Here is a 24,032-nt window from a genome sequence, read left to right as displayed (position 1 = left end):
TGAAGAAATATCAAACCATAAACATCGGACATGGTCAAAGCGATAATAACACCACTCAAGTGATCAGATTAAATGATCATGATATTAGTATAACTGACTCTCTCAAATTGTTGGGTGTCACAATAGATTCTAAGCTGAATTTTTCAGAGCACATTAACATGATCTGTAAAATTGCCGGTCAGAAAATTGGCGTCCTTATGAGACTTAGAAACTTGATTCCGACAAATGCTAAACTTATGCTATTTAAAACAGCAATATTGCCGCACCTTACATATTGCCACCTTGTGTGGCACTTTTGCCGAGCCAGTGATTCTCGTAAAATCGAGCGGATGCAAGAAAGGGGCCTGCGTGCTGTTTTTAGGAACAATGTTAGCTACCCTGAACTTCTAAAAAGAGCAGAACTGCCAAGTTTACAAACAGGAGACTACAAGACATTTGTGTTTTAATGTATAAAGCCAAGAACAATCTATGTCCCCCCTATATCAGTGACATTTTTATTCAGCATAGATTCAAGTATAACTTAAGGCAGTCTGATTTCTCCGCTGCCAGGTACAACACGGTAACAAATGGCAAGCACTCCCTCCGCCACTTGGTGCTCAATCTCTGGGGAGAATTATCCCCAGACTTGAGAGAAGTTACCACCTTAAAATGTTTCAAAAACAAAATACGTACATTAGATATAGTTACACTAATGGATAATGGATGCAAGTGTTGTCATCTCTGCAATTCATAGACATATTTGTCATACTGTAAATATTGTTAATGTCATTATTTTTTTTTATACCCGCGCTTATATGTAAATTTTTGTTACTTTAATTTATATTTATTTATTTTGTGTCCCCTAATTAGCATATGTTTTTAACCTAAGCTAGGAGGCTTCTTTAGACACCTTAATAAAGTTTCATCATCATCATCATCATCATCATCCTTGCCCCATAATGTATAAATGAGAAAGCTGAAAGTAATAAAATGTGGACCCCGGCAAGTTAATATTGTAGGAAACTATTGACGCAAAACGCAAATCTGATTTTAACCTCCACGGCTGGTATACTATCTTCAGTTTGTATCGATTCACATCCTAGGCCTCAGTACCTAAACCAAACCCAACCTCGTCCCCAGGGCTTTTCCCTTAAAAAATGGTTGGGCCGCCCCACCCATTTTTTAAGGGAAAAGCCTTAGGGACGAGGTTGAGCCAAACCTTCAAACGGAGATAAAAGGTTCACAGAAGTACGATAATATTAATAGGCCCACTTACTTGTTCATTTCATGTCGGAATGAAGGAACCGTTGCTTCCCGTACCATCCGCATTGCCAATTGCTCTGCTGCCCGGTATTAAAGACAGAACCAACAGCAGCAAACACGCGACTAAGTAAAACCTCAGGACCATGGATAAGTGGAAAAATCTTGATCAATATTGATGAATTAACGAAATTGGTACCGAAACGCGAGGAATATTATACATTTTCTAAATCTGGTGGTAACTAAGCGATCATGCACTAGGAAGCTATGCCCCAGTTTTCCCCATCCGATCTATTTTTACCCGCTTGTGGGCCTTATAAACAACACTCAGCTTACGAAAAGTATTCGCCAAAGTCCGTGGATTTTTTTTCAGCAATCGACAACAAAACAAAGGAAAAGATATGTGTTAAACATGAGGAACTGCAAGGAGCTTTTTTTCTCTGCCGCAACGTGCCTCCGTTGCTGTGGACGCTTTACAGAAGGAGATTATCAACACTATTTCCTGCTGTGCAAAGTAATAACCTTTCTCGCCTTCGTGATCCAATCAGAAATACAAAGAAATATGATAAGTGTCATTTCCTTTAACTCTTTAAGGGGAGGATGTGTTTTCTGCGCGTTGCGAGAGGGCCACCTAAAGTCTGAGCACTCGCGCAAAGATGTAACAGTTTTATAACCCGTTTAAGCTACTTTGTTTACATGTGCTCTAACATGTCTAAGTCAGCTCGTTCTTTATATGATATAAATGCAAGCTTTCACAACCTGCAGTAAGTTTTAGACCAGCTTTTGTTATGAGAGGCTAGGAAGCTGAATAGCAACGAAGTGCAGTTTTTGACGGTCTATTTTTTCAGGAAACTGCAATCGTTGTTCTCCGAGGTTATGCGTGTGTAGATTCAACGATACGGCTGTACTTAACTGCGCACCAATTCTTAAACTTTTCGGCATGAGCTTACTAAACCGCAGCTTCGCAGTGAATAGAAAACAATTGCAGTTTTCTCAGTGCGCACGCAATAGTGCTCGGTGCTTCTATTTTTATTTAATCTCTCTGAAGGAATCTGGTACATGCAAGGCACCATAGTTAAAAATTTAACCAAAACAATGGAAATAATAATTGATTTTTTCTTTATATGGAAGAAGTGTGACATTATCATTTGACCTCTGATCGAAAAAAGCCAGCAAGGACGGTGTGCGCTTCTGGACACAGGGTCCAGAGGAGATGTGTTTGTTAGAAAATCAAAACCCGTCGAAAACCTCTGAAAAATGGGTTATTTTGATCGCATTGTGTAGACCGCAAACCAAGAGACTGAGGGCTCAGAAGATCTGCCTCAGTCGCCCTTCGGGCGACGTGTCGTGCGCCAGCGAGGATATGGCTTGCGGTTATTGATTTTCAAAATTCCCGATACTTAATGACGGGCTTGCGGAAATACTATTGTAGTAACTCGGCCTAAATTCCTTCAGATGTTATTGGGGCAGAAAACACAAAGACCAAGCGATCAAATGGTCAGTACTCGGTCGAATACTGAAATCGCCATCCCGCCAAAACGTGTCCAAAGCCCGCCAAAATTACCAAATCTCGCCGCTGCCGCTATTTTAAATCTTTATCCAGTCAAGAAACAGCTATGTACTCCAGAATTTTAGAAAATGAGGTATGGGAACGGAAATCATTGTTAACGGAGTCTTTTAATCAATAGCTGCTTGCGAGTTTCACTTTTGCCATTAGTATTCGTAAGATTCTTGCGCGAGGACTGTATAAAAGAACGAGGAATGGAACGCCGGAGAAAAGCCTGAAGAGAAATCTCTAGGAAGCACCTTAACAAGTTAAAAAACAATGACTTTACTGTTAAGTGCGGCGAATTTTATTGTAATGCCTTGGTGTTCTAGAACTCCTAAGTGCGAGTTTTATAATGCAACAGAAATACTAGATGGCGCGCCCGTGATTCAGTGAGTTAGACACCACAGCATTATGAAATCACTTGCGCACAAGGAGGAAAATTACAGAAATTCGCCGACAATCAAATTCTGTGCTCACTTATTCCCTGCTCACAGATGTCCTTCCGTTATAAAGTTTCAAATGAGATTAGAATGCGCGAGCGTGAATCGATCAAACGTCCTTTTAATTCCTAAGGCTTACTTTCCGGCAAATAAAATGAACTGAATGTAAAAAAGTGAAAGAGAAATAGCGTAAAATTCAACTTCTAATTAAATCTTTTCTTATGGTTTAGAGTAAACTATTCTCGAAATTGAGAATGTTTTGATCAAAGCTGTGTAAATCGAGCTGAAACTGTGCAAGGAACCTTGCGTTTCCTGCCATAGTTATCTCACCTATTGTATGGACTATGTGTGAAAATCTTCATTATCAATCGGTATATTTCAAAAGGCTACACAACCAGCAAGAATACTATTGACCGACAATATACAGAACGGGGGCAGCTGTAGTGTCAACTATTATTATATACATACTGAGAAATACTCACCAAAAAGCTATGTCGTAAATTTTCGTACGCAAATTAGTTCTTGCCAATCAGAGGAGCGAACGATGGTTTTCACACGTGAAAAAAATGGTACGTCCAATCAGAATCGCCAACGATATTTTTTCACGTGTGAGAAAAATGATACGTCCATTCAGAAGCCACAGAGGTGTGTGAGTTTCGCGCCAAAATTCCCGCCTTTTTTTGCTTTATACACATATCTTATCACACATGGCGTTGAGATGTGATAAAAGATACAAATTTCAGCCATCTTTGGTCGATAAAAAAGTCTTCAAAATGTGGGTACTTCTGGGTACTTCTAAGCCTGTACAATATTCAGGACTTCATTTTGCTGGCGTGAGGTCCACATTTGGAAGACTTCATCATATAATCCAAAAAATCGTGAAAATTCATGACCTTGTTGTGGGCCACTGAACACTTTGTGATGCAAACACTAAGTGCAACAATGGTTTTAAATGTTTCTATGTGGAAACTTCGCTCTTGAGCCATTGCAAACCGGAGATATCATGTCAAATAACAAAGTAACACAATTTTCTTACTTTTACTGGCACACAAATAAGAAAAAGCCGGCGAGAAAACGACCTTATTTCACGATGAAATCTGCCATGACTGCGATATTGCGTAATGCTTCTGGAAAAATGCATCATGAGATACTATTCGATCGTCCTCTGGTATTCATTACGACAGTTAGAAAGGCTTTATAACGTAATATCAGACAAAAACAAAACTTAAATTTAACTTGCTTTGTTAGTTAAAGAACAAGAATTGAGAAATGTACTGCTTGTTATTAAAGGCCTCTGGACCCGTAACGACAATAATTTTGGAATTTCCGGTTAGGTCAAATTGGTCACACTATATTTTGGGGAGCAGAGAGATTGGGGGAGGGAGCGTGAAAATAACGCTTATTGTTTCCTGTTTAGAATGGCTCACTTGCTTATTTGTATTCATAATGGTGTAATTTGAAAAGGTACTAGACAGCCCCGACTTAAAAATGGTACTTATTTTTCGTGTTACGAAAGTCTTCCAAGTACAATGTTCAAATCAGTAACTGTTTAACTCTCACATGAAATGCTTCGACACGCAATGGTCAGTGACAAGCCTGGTGGCCTAAGTGTGCAGCCACCACCTCCCCCAGGAAAATGGGCAGCCCAGTTAAAATCGCCCTTTGCCGATTCTTGTTTATTTAAAGAAGGGAACGAGATTCATCTTTAAAGTCAGGAACAGTGAAATTGTTCGCAGTTTTACAAACGCTGTTTTAATTTTAGATAGGAATTATCTAATGAGACTATGTACTTTTTTCAATTATTGTCTATTTTACCTACTTTAGTATAGTGTTTATTTTAGTGTTTAATATTATACAGTGAAACCTGTATTAAGCGGACACCCTCTATTAAGTGGACAGTAGCCGAAGTCCCCAAATTTATTTCCCTTATTTACTTGAAATGAAACCTTTATTAAGCGGACACAGACACCTAAAAAATACCTGAAATGGTCATTTCTATTGTTGCCAACCTGTATTAAACGGACAATTATAATTAAATTCCACCACCCAACATGCCAGACACCGGAAATGCGAAAGATTGCCACACACAAATTTTTCGATTTTTACATTAAAAAACGTGACTTGAATTGACGAAAGGCATTTAATTTGAGTCACACATTGTTGAATGCAGTACAGTATTGTTTTCTATTTCGTTTTGTTTGTCTAGAGTTTGTTTCACTCATCCGATTTCTTCAAATTTGAGTTGCTATCTATGTTTAAGGAACTATGATCAATTGGTCCAAGAAATCAAAACAACGTATATCGTCATCCGGAAGCGTCATAGTCTCCGGGAGTATTCTAACTGTTTCCACTGTTCATTTGAATAGCATTTGACACCTCATATAACATTATCTATCGAAACTTGTATTAGGCGGACACGAAATAGAAAACAATACTGTACTGCATTCAACAATGTGTGACTCAAATTAAATGCCTTTCGTCAATTCAAGTCACGTTTTTTAATGTAAAAATCGAAAAATTTGTGTGTGGCAATCTTTCGCATTTCCGGTGTCTGGCATGTTGGGTGGTGGAATTTAATTATAATTGTCCGTTTAATACAGGTTGGCAACAATAGAAAAGAGGACGTAAACAAATTGTCAGGGATGGATTCATTGGGTGTAAGTACCGAATAATAATAATACGTATAATGAAAACTTTAACTGATACGGGAGGCCCGGGGACTTTAGGAATTTCTGGGTGGGGATGTGCCGCTGGGACCCTGGAATCCTTAACCTATACCAGAGCTAGTTCAGCTGAATTTTGCTACCCTATACTAGAGTAAACTCCCAAAATCCCCCCTATCCTAGAGTAGCTGTTTCCCTAGTCTAGATAAATCTTCAACCAACAGTTTCCTGAAAAATGATACCCTATTCTAGAGCCAAACGCTCTGATTTATATACCCTATCCTACAGTAAACTGCTTTAAAACCATACCCTTCACAGCGGCATATACCTATATAGCCCATATATGGTAGTACCCCTCCCCCCCGGAGCGGGAGGTCGCCGTCACCCATCGCGTGGTTTTCAGACGAGACCTGTCACTAAATTCTAAAGTAGGCTACAGTGAAACCTGTATTAAGCAGACACCCTCGGGGAAGGGGGGGGGGGGGGTGGGGGGAGAGAGAAGAAAAAACGCCTGCCCGAAAACACTGTTACAATGAGAAACACCCCCTAATTGGTCGCGCTTGACTGCTGTTCCGGAAATGAGTAGCCGACCAATCAACAACGAAGAATTATTGCACCGGAAGCAAGCTTCACTTCCGATAAAATAAAAATAGACTCATCTGTAGCGTACATTGTGGAAGCTGCTAGTTGGTCGTTTACAGGAAGGCCAGAGTAACGTCGTATGATTCGAGTGTCGGTGATTATTGTAGGTTATGTGTAGTAAACACGATTTCGTTTAAAGTTTAATTTGAAAACAATCTTGGAAAGCATTCTTCTTCAGAAAATATGTTCAGGTCATCAAAACGAAAGGAGTGCTTTGGGCTTGTGTCAGCCGAAATGTGTAAAGAAGTTGAATTACCCTTTGTGCGTTCCATGTAGTATTCTGATCGGGTCTGTAACCCATGTGGCCGGAAAATTCTTAACTTAAGCCAGCTGTACGGGTTCATTGAAGCTGCAATTACATCCACGGCAAGTACCCTGGCTAAGAGCAGCAAACGTACTCTTCACACGTCGGACAAAGCCAGCCCTGAATGGAGAAAATCAAAATCCGTCCGTGTCAATTCACGGGCAGCAAAGTCACCCTCGATCCAAGATACCACGTCGGCTACTTAAGGCAAATTCCGGGGGGGGATACTCCCATACATTACCTACACGGGTATGTGCCGCCCAACGGTATCGTGGTTTTGAAGCTCCTGATTTTTTAGAACGGGGTATCCATTTCAGAGGCGTTTTCTAGAACGGGGTATAATATTTCGAACGCACGAAAGCTCCAGTTTTGTAAGCAGCTATTTGAAATATTCAAGGACAGATTGCTTTTAAAAATACGGTTCAATGCGTTAACAAGCAAACTGTTGTACTCTTGTTGCACCCTGTGGTTTAGGGTGCAGGGCGGGCGTATTTTGGCGCGAGCCGCGAGCGCTGACTCCGCCATCTTGGATAAATAAGCGAGCGGAAGTCTGGAACGAGTCCATAATATACCCGAGGGAGATGGAGACGGACTCAAAAGAAAGGGACGGGGGAGGAGAAGGAAAGTCGTTAGCTTACGAGCGTGGTTCTGTGCGTGGTAAGAGATTTTGCGTCATAATTAACCGCACTGTATCCACATGGCAGGAAACGTACTCTGGATAATTATGAAGAAGCATTTATTTCATGTAAAAGTCGAAAAAAAAAAAGAAATATCTTTTTAAAAAATCAATCAATTTACAAACTTTCTAGAACGGAGTATAAAAAATTGGCCCATTTCTAGAACGGGGTATAAAAAAATTGGCCCAATTCTAGAACGACTAGAACGGGCTATTCAGCGAAGGGGATGACGGGAAGGAAGAAAGGAGAAGGCGTCGAAAGGGATAGGGGATAGAAGCAAGCATTGATTGGGGAGAAATGGTAGAGGACGCCTGCAATAAGAACCCCCCTTTGTTGATTTCTGCGGACGCCGGCGTCCGCAAATTCCTGATTAGCTGAACCGTGATGAGTACCTTATTGACGTGTGTCCTGACGTGTGTTAGTGAGAGACCAACATGATACAGGCATCAAGGAAATGTGTTCTACTGGCATAAGCTTTTGAAGATCACGTTAAAACCCGAACTACAACCAACTGCAATAGCCTGTTTAGTAGACAGAGATGCTCACGAGGTTTTGTATACTGGGTTTGTCCAAACACCAAGCGGTTATTCAAGGCGATTACGATTCTTGCCAGACATCTGCAATGCCGATATTCACAGGACTGCCTTTTCCGCAAAAACATATACCGTCTTGAATGAACTTCTAAATGGTGTGTAAAGAGAGAGCTGAAGATTTGGTAAAAACTATCCGCTGAGCTTTTCGACAATTGTTTATTATTCCCCCCTCATTATTCGCGTCTCAGGCTGGCCACTGTTCTGTTCGTTGTGACCATTGTGATTGATGAGGAACGACTAAAGGTTTTGTGTATTCACACGAAACTGATCATTGTTTGTCGTAGACAGCGAGTAGTAAAAAAAGACTGCTCGTAGTCTTTGTTTGTCGTGTTTAATGCGGGAGCAAAAACAATAAAAACGTCAGTTTATTTTGCGCGATTATGATATCACTTGAAAAAAGCGTCTCGACTTGACAATTTCCGGTAAACAAAGCAATTAAGTTCGGACCATGCTGAGAAGCGGCCCCTACGTGTCTTTGGGACTCACGTATTGACAGTTGACGTTATCGGATTAGTTAAGAAAATGGTGGACGGAATACAAAAACAACGGCTCTTATAGCAGGCGCTCCCTTCCCTTTTCCCCTCTTTCGCACTTTTCTCCCTCCCCCTCCCCTTCCCTTTTTGCGCCTACCACGCAGACTATACACAGTTGCGCGCAAACGAAAACGGAATAAACAATATAGACTTACAGTTGATTGACAGGCATCAATCTATTTCCACTAAGTGGCACCAATCAGGGGCTCCGTTTGCAAGCGTACGGAGTTTCCCAAAGAACAATGATATTGGGCAGGCGTATTTTTTATTCTCCCCTCCCCCCTCTCCCCTTTCCTTCTATCGCCCTGGCACCTACCCTAAGGGTTTCTATTTTTACTCTCCCCAATCATCTTCCGTCATAACATCAAAGATGGCGGCTACAAAAGTACGAACATAAACAAGCAGCTTTCGCCCGTCCAAAATGCGCCCCCACTGCAGGCTAATTTTGTGTCAAAAGTTGTCACATTTTTCGTCAAAAGTTATTACATTTTGTTGCGTAGTGCCCCCGTAAAACCTAAGTGACTACCATTGATTATAAACAGTCGAGTCAAGCCGCGAAATAAGTTGATTTTCGTGAGTCCGTGAGCCTCAGAAGACAATTTGTCCGGCTTTACCAGAGTATAAAGTCTTATTCTATCAGTGCTGTACGCTAGCATGTCATTTGAGAAACGAGGCGGGAGGCACATGGGCTAATTTTCCTACATCCCATACATTTAATTTACCGACAAACAAGAAATTTTAAACGATAAACTCGCGAACATCCTTTAACACGTCAGGAGAGAGTGGAAACTAAACAAACACCCAATCACGTGGGCAAAACCCCTGACTCAGCTTGACACAATAAAACAACAACAAAACTTATTGAAACACAAGACAAAACTTGCAGAATGTTTCACGGTAATGAAATAATAATTACAATGGATAACTGATTATCGGTGACTTGTGAGCTACGAAGGACCAGCACATTCTAGTTCTAGGGAGCAGAACGGCGTACTTTCCGTGTATCGAGTTTTTTTGTCATAGTTTTTTTTTTTTTTCAGTGATGCGTATGTTCAATATCTAAACTCTTAATTACAACTTTTAAAGCCACATATATCGTAATAAGAAATTTCAAAGGAATTCTTTAACCCCCCCCCCCCCTCCCCCCGGAAAAAAAAAAAGAAAGAAAGACGCCGCATTTTCAACAACCAGGCGCATCCAACGACGTTTTCCTCCTAAATACATTGAAAACACTTTTTAGGTTACCCACAACAGAGTACTTTAAGATCTCTAGAAATGCATTCTAAGCGGCGCTATAATTTTTTTTATCTTTTCGGTCATCCTATGAGGAACTTGAGTCTTTTCTTGATTACTAGGGATTAGGTATTAATGTCCCGAAAATTTTAGATGCAATTTAACGTTTTACTAAAGTGAGACTTTATTACATTTTCATCCCAACATGTTAGGTTTCCTTTTTCAACGAAAAATAGCCAAACATGGGGAGTGAAATGTGAAAAAATAAAGTTTAGAAAATCGTAGGATTTTTATTAGTCAACTGCTTCGAAAATCAACACACAGAAAGGAACGGGCATCTAGAATTTTTTAGCCGTCCTAAGCCAGTAGAGAATTCTAGGCCATGTTTGCTTTTCCGATGCCCCTGATCAACTACTGATTATTACAGCTTGCGAAAAATCAGAAAATGCTTTTTTCTTACTCTTTGGAAAAAAAAATCCTTCCTTTTTGATTTCTAAGGGTGCAAAAATGAATTGCGATACTTACCATTTTTCACTGACGTTGGTCCTTACCGTGCCCCTTAAACTTTCACCTAGCTTTTCTCTCTTTTACAGACAAGGATCTCTCTCTTTTATCTTGTCCCACAAGGAAGTTAAGACCAACAAGATGAAATAATATATCAGCAACAAAGGAAAAGATAATGGGTGTGTACGCGGGTAGAGGAAGGCAAAGTGCCAACCTGATATCATTTTTTTGAGCGTGTCCCTTTCCAAGAAAACTGAGAGATTAATAAATATTCCTTCCTGAATGGCGATCAATTTTCAAACTAGTGCGTTGTTTGTGCGATAGTGTTGACGAAAATATGTTTTAGCCCGCGTAGCAGGCGTCGAAAGGAGTAGGGAATAGGGAAAAGCAAAAAAGGGATGGGGATTGGGGAGAAAGGGTTGGGGACGCCTGCTATAAGAACCCCACTTTGTTGATTTCTGCGGACGCTGGCGTCCGCAAATTCCTGATTGGCTGAACCGTAATGAGCAACTTATTGGCGTGTTTCCTGGCGTGTATTAGTGGGAGACAAACATGATACATGATATCAAGAAAACGGTGTTCTGCTGACATAACCTTTTGAAGATCACGTTAAAACCCGAACTAGAACCAACTGTAATAGCCTATTTAGTAGACAGAGATGCTCACGAGGTTTTGTCTACTGGGTTTGTCCAAACACCGAGCGGTTATTCAAGGCGATTACGATTCTTGCCAGACATCTGCAATGCCTATATTCAGAAGACTGCCTTTTCCGCAAAAACATATACCCTCTTGAATGAACTTCTAAATGGTTTGTAAAGAGAGAGCTGAAGAATTGGTAAAAACTATCCGCTGAGCTTTTTGACAATTGTTTATAATTCTCCTATTTCATTATTCGTGTCTCAGGCTGGTCGCTGTTCTTTTCGTTGTGACCATTGTGTTTGATGAGGAACGACTAAAGGTTTTGTGTATTCACACGAAACTGAGCATTGTTTGTCGTAGACAGCGAGTAGTAAAAAAAGACTGCTCGTAGTCTTTGTTTGTCGTGTTTGATGCTGGATAAAAAAAATAATAAAAATTTTTTACTTTGCTCGGTTATGATATATCACTTGAAAAAAGCGTCTCAACTTGGCAATTTCCGGTAAACAAAGCAATTAAGTTCGGACCATGCTGAGAAGCGGCCCCTACGTGTCTTTGGGACTCACGTATTGACATTATCGGATTAGTTGAGAAAATGGTTGTCGGAATACAAAAACAACGGCTCTTATAGTAGGCGCTCCCTTCCCTTTTCCCCTCTTTCGCGCTTTTCTCTCTCCCCCTTCCCCTCCCTTTTTGCGCCTTTCACGCAGGCTAAAATTTTTGAATGTGGATTACTGACTTTAACAGTGTGTCACAAGAACTAGCAGTAAAAGCGGGGAGATGGGGGTGGCGGCAGAAAATACCCAGTACTTAGCAAGCCTGCAGTAGGGCTTGCAGTAGCAAACAAGTCCTCATTATGTAATCAGCAAGTACGTATGCCGAGTCTGCGTTTTTATCATCATCATGTGGCATTTTACACAGCACCGCTTGAACAAAGGAAATTTTAAAACTAATAGCAGCAAGGAAATGTCAGCTGTGAGAACAGCAATGAAAATGTTCAGGGGGGGGGGGGGTATTCAACAAAGTTTTATATGGGGAGGCTCTGCCCAGAGATTCAACTCCTCACCATTTTATATAACATTTTTGACAGAAAAGGTATCCTTTCATATACCTACCTTCCTGGATCTCTTTCAACTGCTGTAAATAAATTCATTGCCTTATAATAGATGAGCATACTTGCAGTACGATGCCTTATCTTAACAATTAAGAAATAGTTTTTAATGTGCTGGAAAATTATCTAGCCGAGTTGGGGAGCTAGCCTTTCAACGTGATGAAATTTTGGCCGCGTTTTCGACAAACATATGTCTTCCTAGACTCTGCCAATCACAAATAATTTGCCTCAGCATTAAGGAAAGCATTTCCACACGTTTTTGACCCTTAAAATAAGCTAAGCTTCTCTCGGGTCAACATAAAACACAGCCTCGATCAATCAGCTATAGCTTCCCTTATTACTAAAGGAAAAAAAAAACAATCTGACTCTTTTTAGCTGCCAAAAAATTAAAAATTGAAAGGTGGTCTAGACTAATATCATCCGACCATCCTAGGCTTTTAGAACAAGTTCAAATGCTGCGGTGTCAGTCGATTAGATAATCGTTTGGAGCGGCAAGAAAATTAAAAAGCTGTATTTGGTGACAGAACAGTTACCAGCGCCTTTAAACACAGAAAGTGGATGCAGTTGTTTCACTTAAGGTAATTATGGTATTTATATTGCCAGATACAAGAGAAACCTCTGCAATTTGACTAAGTGAGAGCAGTTTTATTCTAGCTTTATTTAAGGTGGCTCCTAGAGTACTAATAACCCTAGCTATCTAGCATACGTTACGAATGAAATCTATTTACCTTGTCATTGCTATTTCGTCATATAAGAAGGCTCCTTTATTAAGTTTCAACTTCTGGATCAAGGCCGTTGCCATGGCAACATCGCATCCTTAAACAGGCAGTAATTTTGTCATTTTTGATCATTTTTTCTTAATATTTCTTATTTCCCTCGGTGAAATGTCTTTAAATTTTGCCACTAGCTATTAGCTCCGATCTCACAGATTTTAATAAAAAAAAAGGACAGTACAAAGGTACTGCAACTGTTAAGAAATGAGGCGATCTTTAAAAAAAAAATTACCCGAAAACGCCAGAAATTCACCGTTAATTAACTGCGCTGACGTCACAAAAATCCGGAAAACGCGCGTGGTTCGGGGTCGTATGAACAAAGTACGCGCGCGAGCCATCACGCCCGCATGCGCATAATGCACATAGCTATTGAAAACATGTGGTTTCTTCGAAAAGTACGAAAGCCATTGTATTAAGGTGATATCTCGCCAGTTGAAAAAGGAGAGATAGCGGATTTAATTTTATTCTTAACACTGGATGTTTTGTTCGAAGTACTTGACCATTGTAGCTAAAATTCAACCCGTGGTAGTCACTCGTGCGGATGGCGATCATCGCAGATGAAGACGGTGGTTGTGCAAGGATCGCAATAAGCCCTTCATTTGCTAATCTGCTGTTCGCTGCTTGCAGATCTTCAAGTGTCAGCCCACTGCCGGTACTTTTTCAACCTTGTTCTTCTTTAGGGATAGATTTCTTTAAAAGTCTGCTGTAAAAGATGACGCCGATCTAAAAAACGTACATTACGTTCTCAGCTGCACGTACAAGACCGTAGTTCTCGACGGACAACTGTTGCTTTCGTCAACGGTCAATCTGTGACTCTAAAATTATTTTTCGTTGGGCAAAAACATTTTCTAGCGCATCTTGCTTGCGCGTTGAAGGACTTTTGAAACAAGAACTTAAGTACAAGGATGTTGGTTCGTCAATGGAAAGGTTCCTTCTATCAGAATGCAAGTTCAGTAGGAAACCTTTTTTTTCTGATAAATTTCTTAAACATTATGATAGAGTCGACAAAACAATAAAAATTTACACTGCCTGTAATCTTGCCTTAAAGCCATTTCTGGAATTTCTTAAATCAAATCAAATGTAAGAGAAATAAAGTGACCGAGAACCTCCGTCGGTGAAAATAATCTTCAGTGTTTTTTCGGGACTTGGCTCGATCTTTCAGATCTTTCCACTGACGGTGAACTGAGGGTCAGAAACAGTACCACTGCTTCCTTCAGGGTTAGTGCACTTACTTCTTTGTTTTCCTTGTAAATTTTTCATTCACCATTTACTTCGACCATTTTACGTTTGTCCATGAAAGGATAAAATTGGTTTGTCTACTTTTGAAGCGAAAGAATTGATGTCTTTGGAAAATTTCTGCTTCGTTTTTACATACAATTTACTCTTATGGAGATCGATAGTGACTTGTAACTGGTGTAACATTGTCTCCTCCCATAAATGTTTGACCTACACTAGCCAAACGTTTTGCACAAGGAGCTTTAACAGAAAGTTAATAACGGTTTTTGGGGGAATATTTTGAAACTGGGGGCCATGTTTGTTTTGTGTGGACGTCGCGCGGATTTTAAAACTCTCGCCATACTGGTGCTCAGGCTGCGCACGGCCAATTTAGTTTAGAAAGCCATCTTAAAGTATCTTATCTTTTATACCATAGTTTCCATGGTAACGAAGTAGGCGTTTATAGATTGTGCTGGTAAAAGTAGCACTGCCAGTAACACTGCTCTTTTTTTGGCCAAATTATGCTAGTTTTTCCAAATTATGCTACTTTTTTTAAATTGTGCTCTTCAAAAACCATGGCAAATAAGTTCAAAGTTACATTTTCTTTAATCAGAAGTCGTTTATTCTTGTTGGCTGATTTGGGAACTGGTTAATACGATCGTGTAACAGAACTTTCGTCGTGTCGCATGCTTCTCTCCTACTAACTGTACTTTCCCTTTGTTGGAACGAGAGAAAGAAAGCGGAATTCCTATCCTGTATCTCTCCATGATCTTTTTAATTTTATCTTTACCGTTATTAATTTTGGTAATTAATTATAGTTATTAACAAAGTTCGGCTATGATCTCCTTTGCTTTACCTCATGAATTATTCAAGAGTTATAAAATGTTAAATGAAGTTGATTTTCCTTTTAGGACCCATCATAAAAAGAAAAGATGAAACTGGAGACTTTCGTTTACCTTTATGTTACCACCATATCCCTCATACCTTGTTTTATCGTTGGTCAAGGTTACACGGTGGGTATTGATCGCTGGTTTTGTCTGAAATTGTAATTTAGATCCTTTTAAAGGAGCTGTGTCACGGCAGTCCAGTTCATTTTGTTTAATTTTGTCAGTTACTCGCCCAAAATCGCTATGGAACTTAAAGTAAGCAAAGAAATTACATGTAAATGACAAATTCAGAGATCCGTGACAAACAAATATGTCTCCTGAGCATTATTATTGAAGTTGCAAGCAGCAGGGATCAACTTTGAAAATCTGTTAGGCTGAACAGTTTTCAAAAACCCTAACTTCAACCTGTTTCAATCTTCTTCAGTTCTGCCCATCTGTGGCATCTGTTGTTTCTGTTATGTTATCTTCACCTTCCTTTAAAGTTTTAAGCAGTTATTTTTATGTTTCTCTTAATTTTACGGGCACTTTGTAATTTCCTAATTTGGCTGAATTTCCTGACACAGCTCCTTTAACATTACAAGGGCCTTCAATAACAAGATAGCCTGCGTTGGTGACCTGCGCGTTTCACAGCGGTCAAACGAGAGAAATGTTTTGAAGACCGTTTAGTGGGCACCATTTGTAAAACAGAATTTTAATCGGGCGAGAAACATTTTCCACCGGAAAAGAAGCCCATTGGTTTGAAAATAATTGAAAGATAGTTTCGTTTATCTAAATGAATAGACAATTTTTCATGGATTATACTCTTTGCAGACCATCGAAATGGTGTTGAAATGTAGCGATGGCAACTTTAATCGACATTTCGTTTTTGCGATGTTTCGGGGGAAATAGTAGGTCAAACTATAATTACTGATGCTATCCGAGCAAAAAATGAATTACAAAAACAAACAAACGAACGAACCAAAACAACAACTTGTGGAATGACTTGGGGAATGGCATAATTGTGCTGATTGTAATATGTGGGAAATGACTCAAAGGCATAAAAAATTAGCGAAGGCGCAGCGTGCATATTTTGAATGGGCCTCTTGAAGAGTGGCAAATTTGACGAACAAAGCAAATGTGGTGGGCATTTGCTAGAGGGTTGACGAAAATTCAAATGATATGTCAAAAGTCGCCCCTGGTAAAGTGGCTGAATTCGGCGAAAATGGCAAATCTGACAAAATGATAAGTCTGGCGAAAAATCGCCACCGCGGGTTGGTGAAAACTCAAAATTCAAGGAAGATGTCTAGAGGGGTATTTTGGAAAGTGGCGCTTTTGACGAACATGGCGAGTATAGCGAAAATGGCGAATTCGGCCAAAACTTGCAAAAGATTTAGTGAAACTTCTAACGTCAAAAGTTAGTCCGGGGGTTTTTCAAAACATTCAAATAACATCAAAAGAAGGGTTCCTTTGACAGACACGAACTCTTGTGTCCAAGATGCGTGCCTTTTGCACTTTTTAATTGTTCGTTTCTATCTTACATTGTCCTTGCTTTGACGTCTGCAGTAACTAATCTACCAAACATAACATTAATTCCCAAAACTAACAATTAAATTCCATGTCTTTCCATGTCTGGAAAATGAAATTCTTTAATTTTATGAAAACTAGATAAAGTTTTTAGAGCCTTAATGTTTTTTTCCTATTTCGATTCAGACCACGTGATGGTACACCAAAGAACTGTTTCTTTTGAATTTCGTCCTATCCACGTACACATGTACGCATAATTTATGAAAAGACAAAAACGAATTCTGAATTGAAAATCAAGATATTAAAAGGTGTTATAAAAATAATACCTGCGATGTATTATTAACTATACGTGTAATTTTGATATGCCTCTTTACCATTAGAATTTTTTTATATAAGTTCTTATGAATTGGTTTTTTTTCCTAGCTTTTTAAAAAAACTGGATGTAGGATTTTAAACTTAGTTGACAGATGATAACAGTAATCGTGTAAGCCATTAAAGTTTTGTTAATTAATTTATTTAGTTATTTATTTAACTTTAAACTGACTGACTTTTTAGTATTCCAGTAACAACTCCTCTCCGATTTTCCTGCACACTTCCCCCGATACGATCGATGTAATCGCGACGCCTCAAAGTTATCCCCGAAAAATCTGGGAACGAGACTAATTTACGATGGCACCAAAATGTCACACGACGAAAAACGAAAGAATCCCTGCTTGGTAGCACAGTCGGCCTTCATCGCGGACAAACGTCTGAGGGTTTTTTTGTTTTATCATTTGGGATTTTATCTATCATCAAGTGAAAGCATGTGCAAAATTATTTTTTAAAAATAATAGGTGAATTCTCAAAAGCTGTTGCTTGAGAGCTATTGTCCATGAGAGTTTATAAGGGACCTTAAGTAAGGCCGACGGCGACAGCAGTGAAAACGACCGTAAAATAAAAAAATGACTTTCCGTTCTTTCAAACTTAATCGCGTCTATTTGGATCCGCTCAATATGTCAAATTTAGGCGACTTTTCCTGCAAATGAATTCTTAAGGATCTTATTCAGGCTCAAAAAGATGAAGGGAAATTCGCCGTAGTATGTCCCCGTCCTCCATAAAGCGTCAAATTAGGAGGTTTCACGTTGTAGTCGTGCAGTGGGCGTTAAAGAAATGCACTATAAAGCGTGATGTATGTGCAGAGCTGTTTTTTTTTTGTCATTAAACCTATTAATTTTTTGAAGTGGTCGTTGTGGTCGTCGTCGTGGTTGCTAAAGCTCAACAACAAGTGGTAACGTTGCGAGTATGCGCGAGCCGCTGAGCGGAAGTTTGTGGTAGTATTGGATCGCAGAGAATGCAGCAAAGAAAAGTGGCGCTTGTTTCAAAAATTACCATCGTCTTGGTTATCTGGTCTATCTTTATGGAGTGCAGAAAAAACAAAGTTTTCTGTGTAATATGCGAGATTGGTTTCAGAGCTAATAAGTCGCAGATCGTTCACAATTTTTCGCGGTTTGTGGTCCATGAGTGATATTGCTTCGTGTTTTGGCTTGTGCTTGGACACGTCAAGCTTATATGGGATTCTTTGTAACAGGTGCAAAACGTGTCTATTAAAATACTGGTTAACTGGGAAAAAATCTCCTCATGTAAGTTGCGACCGAGTACAAAACGTTTACGCTTGAGATTTGAATAAAACGCTGTGAAAAAAATTCTAAATGCTAGTCTATTTAGATAGTAATAATTACAATTCTTGCGACAATGTCCTTGCACTTATACGATTTCACGTCAGTTATGGTTCAGGAACGCCCCATTTCTCAGAGATGTGTAACCTCAATGCAGCGACTCTGCCAGTGGTTACTTTTCAGAGATACCCCACCCTAGCCACTAGTGTCCAGACCAGGTGCGGTGCCCTAGTTCTGCGGTGCCCTAGTTCTGCGACTACATTTCCAAGATATCTCACCCAGGGGCTACGAAATTGTATTTTTCCATTTTTGACTAGATGCTATAAAACTTAAGTCCCAAAGCATAACATCTATTAAATGTGTGTGATGCCATTACTTATATTCAGAGAAGTAGGCAGAATTTTGTAATATGGAGGCTCTTGACTCCAAGATGCCCCTATACCTCTAAAATAAAGAATGAGATGAGCCAAGAGAGGAAAGTGGTACAAGATGTTTCATATTACAGATGTGTTTTATTGAGGTAACCCTAACCCTGAAAAATCCTCTCCCTTTTAATTTACTCCCTATACTTCTACGTACTAGAAAATTACAAATATGCCCACAACAGTGAGAATACTTAAAATACTAAAGACCGCAGTCATATCTATAACCCCCCTACTTCTCTCTGAAATATTGAAGTGAATTTTCTGCTTCTGGGTTGTCTCTCTTTTCCATTTTGCTTGCACTCATTTTTGCTTTTCATAAATTTTGTTGTTGGTATTTTCTACTGCACTTGTGTTAATAATAATTTATGGTACTAATAAGCCGTTAGCCACCTTGACTAGCCCATATCTATTTGGGGCCAAGTTCTTATGATTTGAGGATTAAAAAATTGAAAATGAGAGAAAATAAGCTCTAACTTTTCATTTTCATTCAATTTCAACATGAGAAGAACTCAAGAATCTTAAAGAAAGATCTGTATAAAGTCTGAGTTTATGGTAGCTTCAAATGAGCCAATGTATGACTCAATAAATACAATTAAGGCTTGTCTGTATGTCTTCTGGGGCACCAAGGCTATTTGATGCAGTTCGGGATTGAGTGATAGACCCTTCACATTCTGCAGACAGGATAGGGTTAAATAAGAAACAGATAGTTGCAATTTTGTATCAGCTCTGCTATGGCTTGAGTCAAAAGTGCAACTGGTTTGAATGTGACCATGGGGTCGTCCTCAATGACTGTCACCTGAATCAATAAGGTTTAGTGCTGAGCATCTCATAAGGAGCTCCTGCAACAGGCAAATAAAATTTTTCATAATTTGTGCTCTTGCAACTCCAGGAACATCAATGAACTTCTTTCAGGGGCAATTTTACGTAACTGGCAACTTGTGCAGATTATGACACTAATGCGTATACAAAATGCCAACCTGACACTGGCAAGCAAAGTGCTCCTAAATTTTTGTGCACTTGTAAATACTGAATATATGAGACCCAGTAGTATCAAAAGAATTATCTCTATCGGAGAGTGAAAAGTTACACCTATGGGATTTTGTTGTTGCTCATAACTATAGCAATACCCCTTTAGATATTCAGGATTTGTAAAGTGTCATGGATATGAATTTATATTCAAGAATGAAGAAATCTTTTGGATAGAAAAAATTTTAAGCATAAGATTAACATTCGTTTTTCGCCAATTTTGTATGTATAAACAAATCATCATAGAATACATGTGTAATCATCAGAATAAAATCATCTTCCAAATGGTGAGGGTTCTTGTGAAATGAACCTGAGAGCTTACAGTGCTTTATCAAAACTCAATTTCATCAGTGTTCCCCCCATCCCCCCCTCCCCCCCTCCTTGGACGCAAAATCAAACATAAAAGAATACAAGAGTGTTCCGAAACAACGCTTTTTCAAGTAACTTTTGTTGGGATATACTTTTCCACGTTCATGAAAAATCTGAAAACAAGGTTGAAAAGGACGAGAAAAATTTGTTTGTCTTCCACGAATTTTGGCAAATAATATTTCACAATCCACCGCCTCGATCTGCGCATCAAAGTAAACCAGAAAAGCAAATTTTCGAAAATGGAAGGAAACAGCCGAATACGGCCTTACTTTCAAGAGCAGCCTAGGAAATTTGCTTGTTGCTTTCATGCCGCTAGATATCAAAATACTCAAACTTCCCCCGTTTGAATGAACCATTAAAAGTGAAAACACGGAGTGACCGAAAGAGAAGTCTAACCTTTCTAGTCGATTGTGTAGGATATATCACTGGATCTCGCTGTACGGACAGGATCAAATAATACAGAAATACGGGGTTCACATAAATTACGTTGATTTCTGGCTGCAATAATTTTATCACATAACAGTCGATGATACTGCTCCACATTTCACAAAGTAAATTAAGGGGTATAGCTTACCTAATTGCTAGGTAGCTCTGTAGATCGTGGACGATAACCCAGGAATCCGCGACCGCGGGGTTAGTCCATGTGCTTGCGAATATTCTAAAAAGTTGGGACGTTTTCGAAAGGGGTTAGTCCATGGTTTTGGTCAAAAATTGGCAATTTTTTCAATCTTTTTATTATATGCAAAATAGGCAAGAAAAATGTGTTTGAGAATATTCTAGAAAGAATAAAAGCCTTTCCAGACTATAAAAACAAGAAGTTAAAAATGTCGAAAAATTGGGATTTTTCCAAAGGGGTTAGTCCACAATTTTGGTCAAAAATGGGCAATTTTTCCATCTTTTTATTTTAGCCAAAAAATAGGCCATGAAAATCTGTTTGAGAATATTCTAGAAGGAAAAAAAATCCTTTCCGGAATTTAAAAATAAGAAGTTAAAAAAGTCGGCAAATTGGGATTTTTCGAAACGGGTTATTCCATGGTTTTGGTCAAAAATTGGCAATTTTTCCGTCGTTTTATTATAGACAAAATAGGCCAGGGAAATGTGTTAGTCTTTCCAGACTATAAAAGCAAGAAGTAAGAGTTGGAATCGGGAGGGGATTTAACCTCCTTCAACAAAAATAACCCTTCTAGCTTTCTGTTGTAAAAAGGTAAAGTGAAGCTTAGGGGGATGTCAATTTTCTTAGAATATGCGATAAAACTTTAATTCAAATCTTGTCTACGTAGTCGTCCTCTTTCTCTAATCTATAGGTCTCTAATACTGTGTTTGGCCATGGGTGAACGAAAATAAGTCTAGCGCGAAAAGGAGTACATGTCAATTTTACTCGACAATTTAAGGAAGGTAGAGTAACCCTCTTGCTGGGGTAACCCTAGCACTCAGGTAGGGTAACCCTATCTGCCTTGTAAACACGTCGTGTGAAAAAAAGAAGAAATATGCGGGTGCTAGGGTAACCCTAGCACCGGGGCTACCCTCCTCCTTGTAAACAGTGCCTAAATATTAAGAGCAGGTGTACATGCGTCAGTCAGGATAACCATAAAATGTGTTACAATAATCCCCTTTGAGGAAAAAAAAGAGAAGTCTTAGCAACAAATGATTTGTACATGCACTAGGCCACTTCCGAGTGATCCCAAGTTTCTGTCAAAAACGGGGGGAAATGCAAAGCCTATGAAAGGAAAATTATTTTTATTCTCATTCAAATACAACTTATTTTCACAAGTTTTAAAGGTTTTGCCGACTTGGCTTCATTTAAAAAGGGACGGTTTTTAAAACTCGTAAACAAATGGTCTATTGCGAGCGACACATGATTTCACACTCGTCTCTTCCCTGCTACCCTAAGAATCTAATAATCATGTTGAACCCGTTATATTTTTAGGATCAAACACAACACTGGAGAAGATGGCAGTGGTATTTGGTAAGTAACGTTTGAGCTGGGGGACTGCTGCTGAGAGCCACAATTACAAATAAAGGATAAGTTTTCCCATGGTTTATAATGTGTAAAACATGCATCAAAACCTTAAACTAATGGAACTTTAGGAAAAAGTATTTTTTATACGACAAGCTTTAACTAAGTATAAAAGATCGGGAGCCCTCTAAATAACGTAGACACTATTCATATCGTAAAATAAAAATTCGCAAACAATAAACTTCTTTCAAAGAGTAGATGACTCAAGATCTCCATTTGCAAAAGACCCCCGGCCGGTGGCTCACTCGTAAGGTCATTCAACCACCTCTCGTAGGTAACCACGCACTTTTGTGGACGCTTACGCGAGGTTCGACTGTGTCTCGTCTAATGGTTCACGATTTTACCACCAAAAGGGCTATGTTTATTAACAGAAAGACACAGATGTTTCAATGAACGTGAAAGCAGCGTGGCAAGCTGGTTATACAGGAAAGGGGATTCTTGTGGCTGTGGTAGACGATGGAGTACGGATTGATCACCCTGATTTAAAGCCCAAAATTGTAAGTCCTCGCTGTTAACCCAGGTTTGTTACCTCTTTGAAGTACAATAACACTACACAGAGAAAAGAACGAAGACCAATTCGTGTGGATGCAGCATTATTCCTCCCTCGCGGTCTATTATGTCTGAGCCACTTTTTTCTTTTTAGTGGGCCTTCTAGGTCTATTAAGGACCGAGCGGAAGTCCGTGAAAACTTTGATTTTTAAAATTCTTGACAGAAAAAGCATGGAGAAGCAATGATTAAACAATTTTCACTTTTCTTTTTCACAGAATTTAACGGCAAGTTACGACTTCGTGGAGCATCGACCCATGACTATACATCACAGCCCTGGCAGGTATCCGACGAATTTCGCTGTACCGTTATTCTTCTTCTTTTTAGAATTCGTCTCTTTTATACAAACACAAAATACAATGATACATACCCGGTTTTTATACTTGTCAATCAAAATTATCCGTTGCACGTTGCTGGCAAATCGATATCGGATGATTGTACTAAAAGAATGATTTTATAATTAGTTCCTTTTTCGGATGAGGGTTGAACAACTTTGCAATGCATCTGTTTTTCCATTTTTAAAGATGGATTAAACTAAAATGGTTGACAATTTGGATCAAAAACACGTACAGTGTGCCCGCCAAAAACTCATATAGAATGCTTGCCCAGCCAAATACCTTTTTTATACCTATGAAGATTTTTTGAAGTACCCAGCTTTAATATGATAAAAGAATCTGTATATGTCTGCTGCGTCTTCAACTGACCACTAATTAACCTCACCTGAGAAGTAAATTTTTAATCAGGTAAAAATTAGGGCTTCCTTACCGAAAAGGTTCAGTTGGAATGCATATTTCTAAACAACCATTACCATGAACTTGTAACCGTGGCTATATAAGGTGTTTCTGAATGTTAAATACGTTCTCAAAAATACATATTATAATTTTAGCCATGGAACGAGCTGCGCTGGGATTATTGCTGGAGAAGATAATGCAATTTGTGGCGTAGGAGTAGCCTTTGAAGCACAAATTTCTAGTAAGTGATCATTACGTGCTGATCAGTGTCTATAACTAGGGGAGGTGTCCTGTGGAGGGAGGAGGGATGTGAAGAGGTGGGATATTCAAAACTTCATGCCTTGTAGACCTCAGGCCTCAGACCTTAGACTAATTAATCAAAACGATACTTGTCTTTTAAGTTGACTTGCAACTAAATGTACAAGATCAAAAACTAAGTCACATCAGGTTTTGTAGCAGAATTACATATTTTTACAGCTCGAATTTGAAATATTTAGTAACAAATGGGGACCGATTTGCGAGAGAGCAAAGAAATTATTCTCTCTTTACAGATAAGCAAACTAAAAAAAACTACAAGATAAGCAAGATAAACAAACTACTGAATGTGCTTAAAAAAAATTGCAATTCAGCATTCAAATGATTATTTGTGCGATAATTTACGGCGCATTAATTGTCTGACTTAGATTCAACTTCTCGACATAGTTTAGAAAAGGTCCATTTTCACGTAAGGACCACTCCGTAAATAAGGTGTTCGTATTAA

General features: G+C 39.1%; 2 protein-coding genes, 1 long non-coding RNA gene and 1 pseudogene across 3 annotated transcripts in view; 1 reads left to right on the top strand and 3 right to left on the bottom strand.

The window, feature by feature from the left end:
* The window catches only part of LOC140945339 (uncharacterized), a 554,440-nt gene that overhangs the window by 142,230 nt on the left and 388,178 nt on the right, over positions 1–24,032 (bottom strand). The window lies entirely within an intron of this gene.
* LOC140946619 (uncharacterized) overlaps positions 1–24,032 on the bottom strand; it is a 56,093-nt pseudogene that overhangs the window by 8,371 nt on the left and 23,690 nt on the right.
* LOC140945653 (uncharacterized) lies at positions 426–1,602 on the bottom strand. The gene is made up of 2 exons (XR_012166731.1): positions 1,256–1,602; positions 426–955 (listed from the first exon to the last, which is right to left on the bottom strand). It is a non-coding gene; the product is annotated as an uncharacterized lncRNA (long non-coding RNA).
* The window catches only part of LOC140946620 (proprotein convertase subtilisin/kexin type 5-like), a 33,025-nt gene continuing 21,432 nt past the window's right edge, over positions 12,440–24,032 (top strand). Inside the window, exons 1-6 of the mRNA XM_073395735.1 lie at positions 12,440–12,702; positions 15,024–15,125; positions 21,905–21,943; positions 22,366–22,491; positions 22,760–22,824; positions 23,428–23,513. Coding sequence (XP_073251836.1) covers positions 15,045–15,125; positions 21,905–21,943; positions 22,366–22,491; positions 22,760–22,824; positions 23,428–23,513 — 397 coding nt within the window. The 5' untranslated portion in view covers positions 12,440–12,702; positions 15,024–15,044. The remainder of the gene's footprint in view (positions 12,703–15,023; positions 15,126–21,904; positions 21,944–22,365; positions 22,492–22,759; positions 22,825–23,427; positions 23,514–24,032) is intronic.

Source organism: Porites lutea, chromosome 8 (assembly GCF_958299795.1).
Source record: "Porites lutea chromosome 8, jaPorLute2.1, whole genome shotgun sequence".
NCBI classification, from domain to species: domain Eukaryota; kingdom Metazoa; phylum Cnidaria; class Anthozoa; order Scleractinia; family Poritidae; genus Porites; species Porites lutea.
Note: the sequence above shows the minus strand (reverse complement) of the source record. Positions and strands in the feature narration are given on the sequence as shown.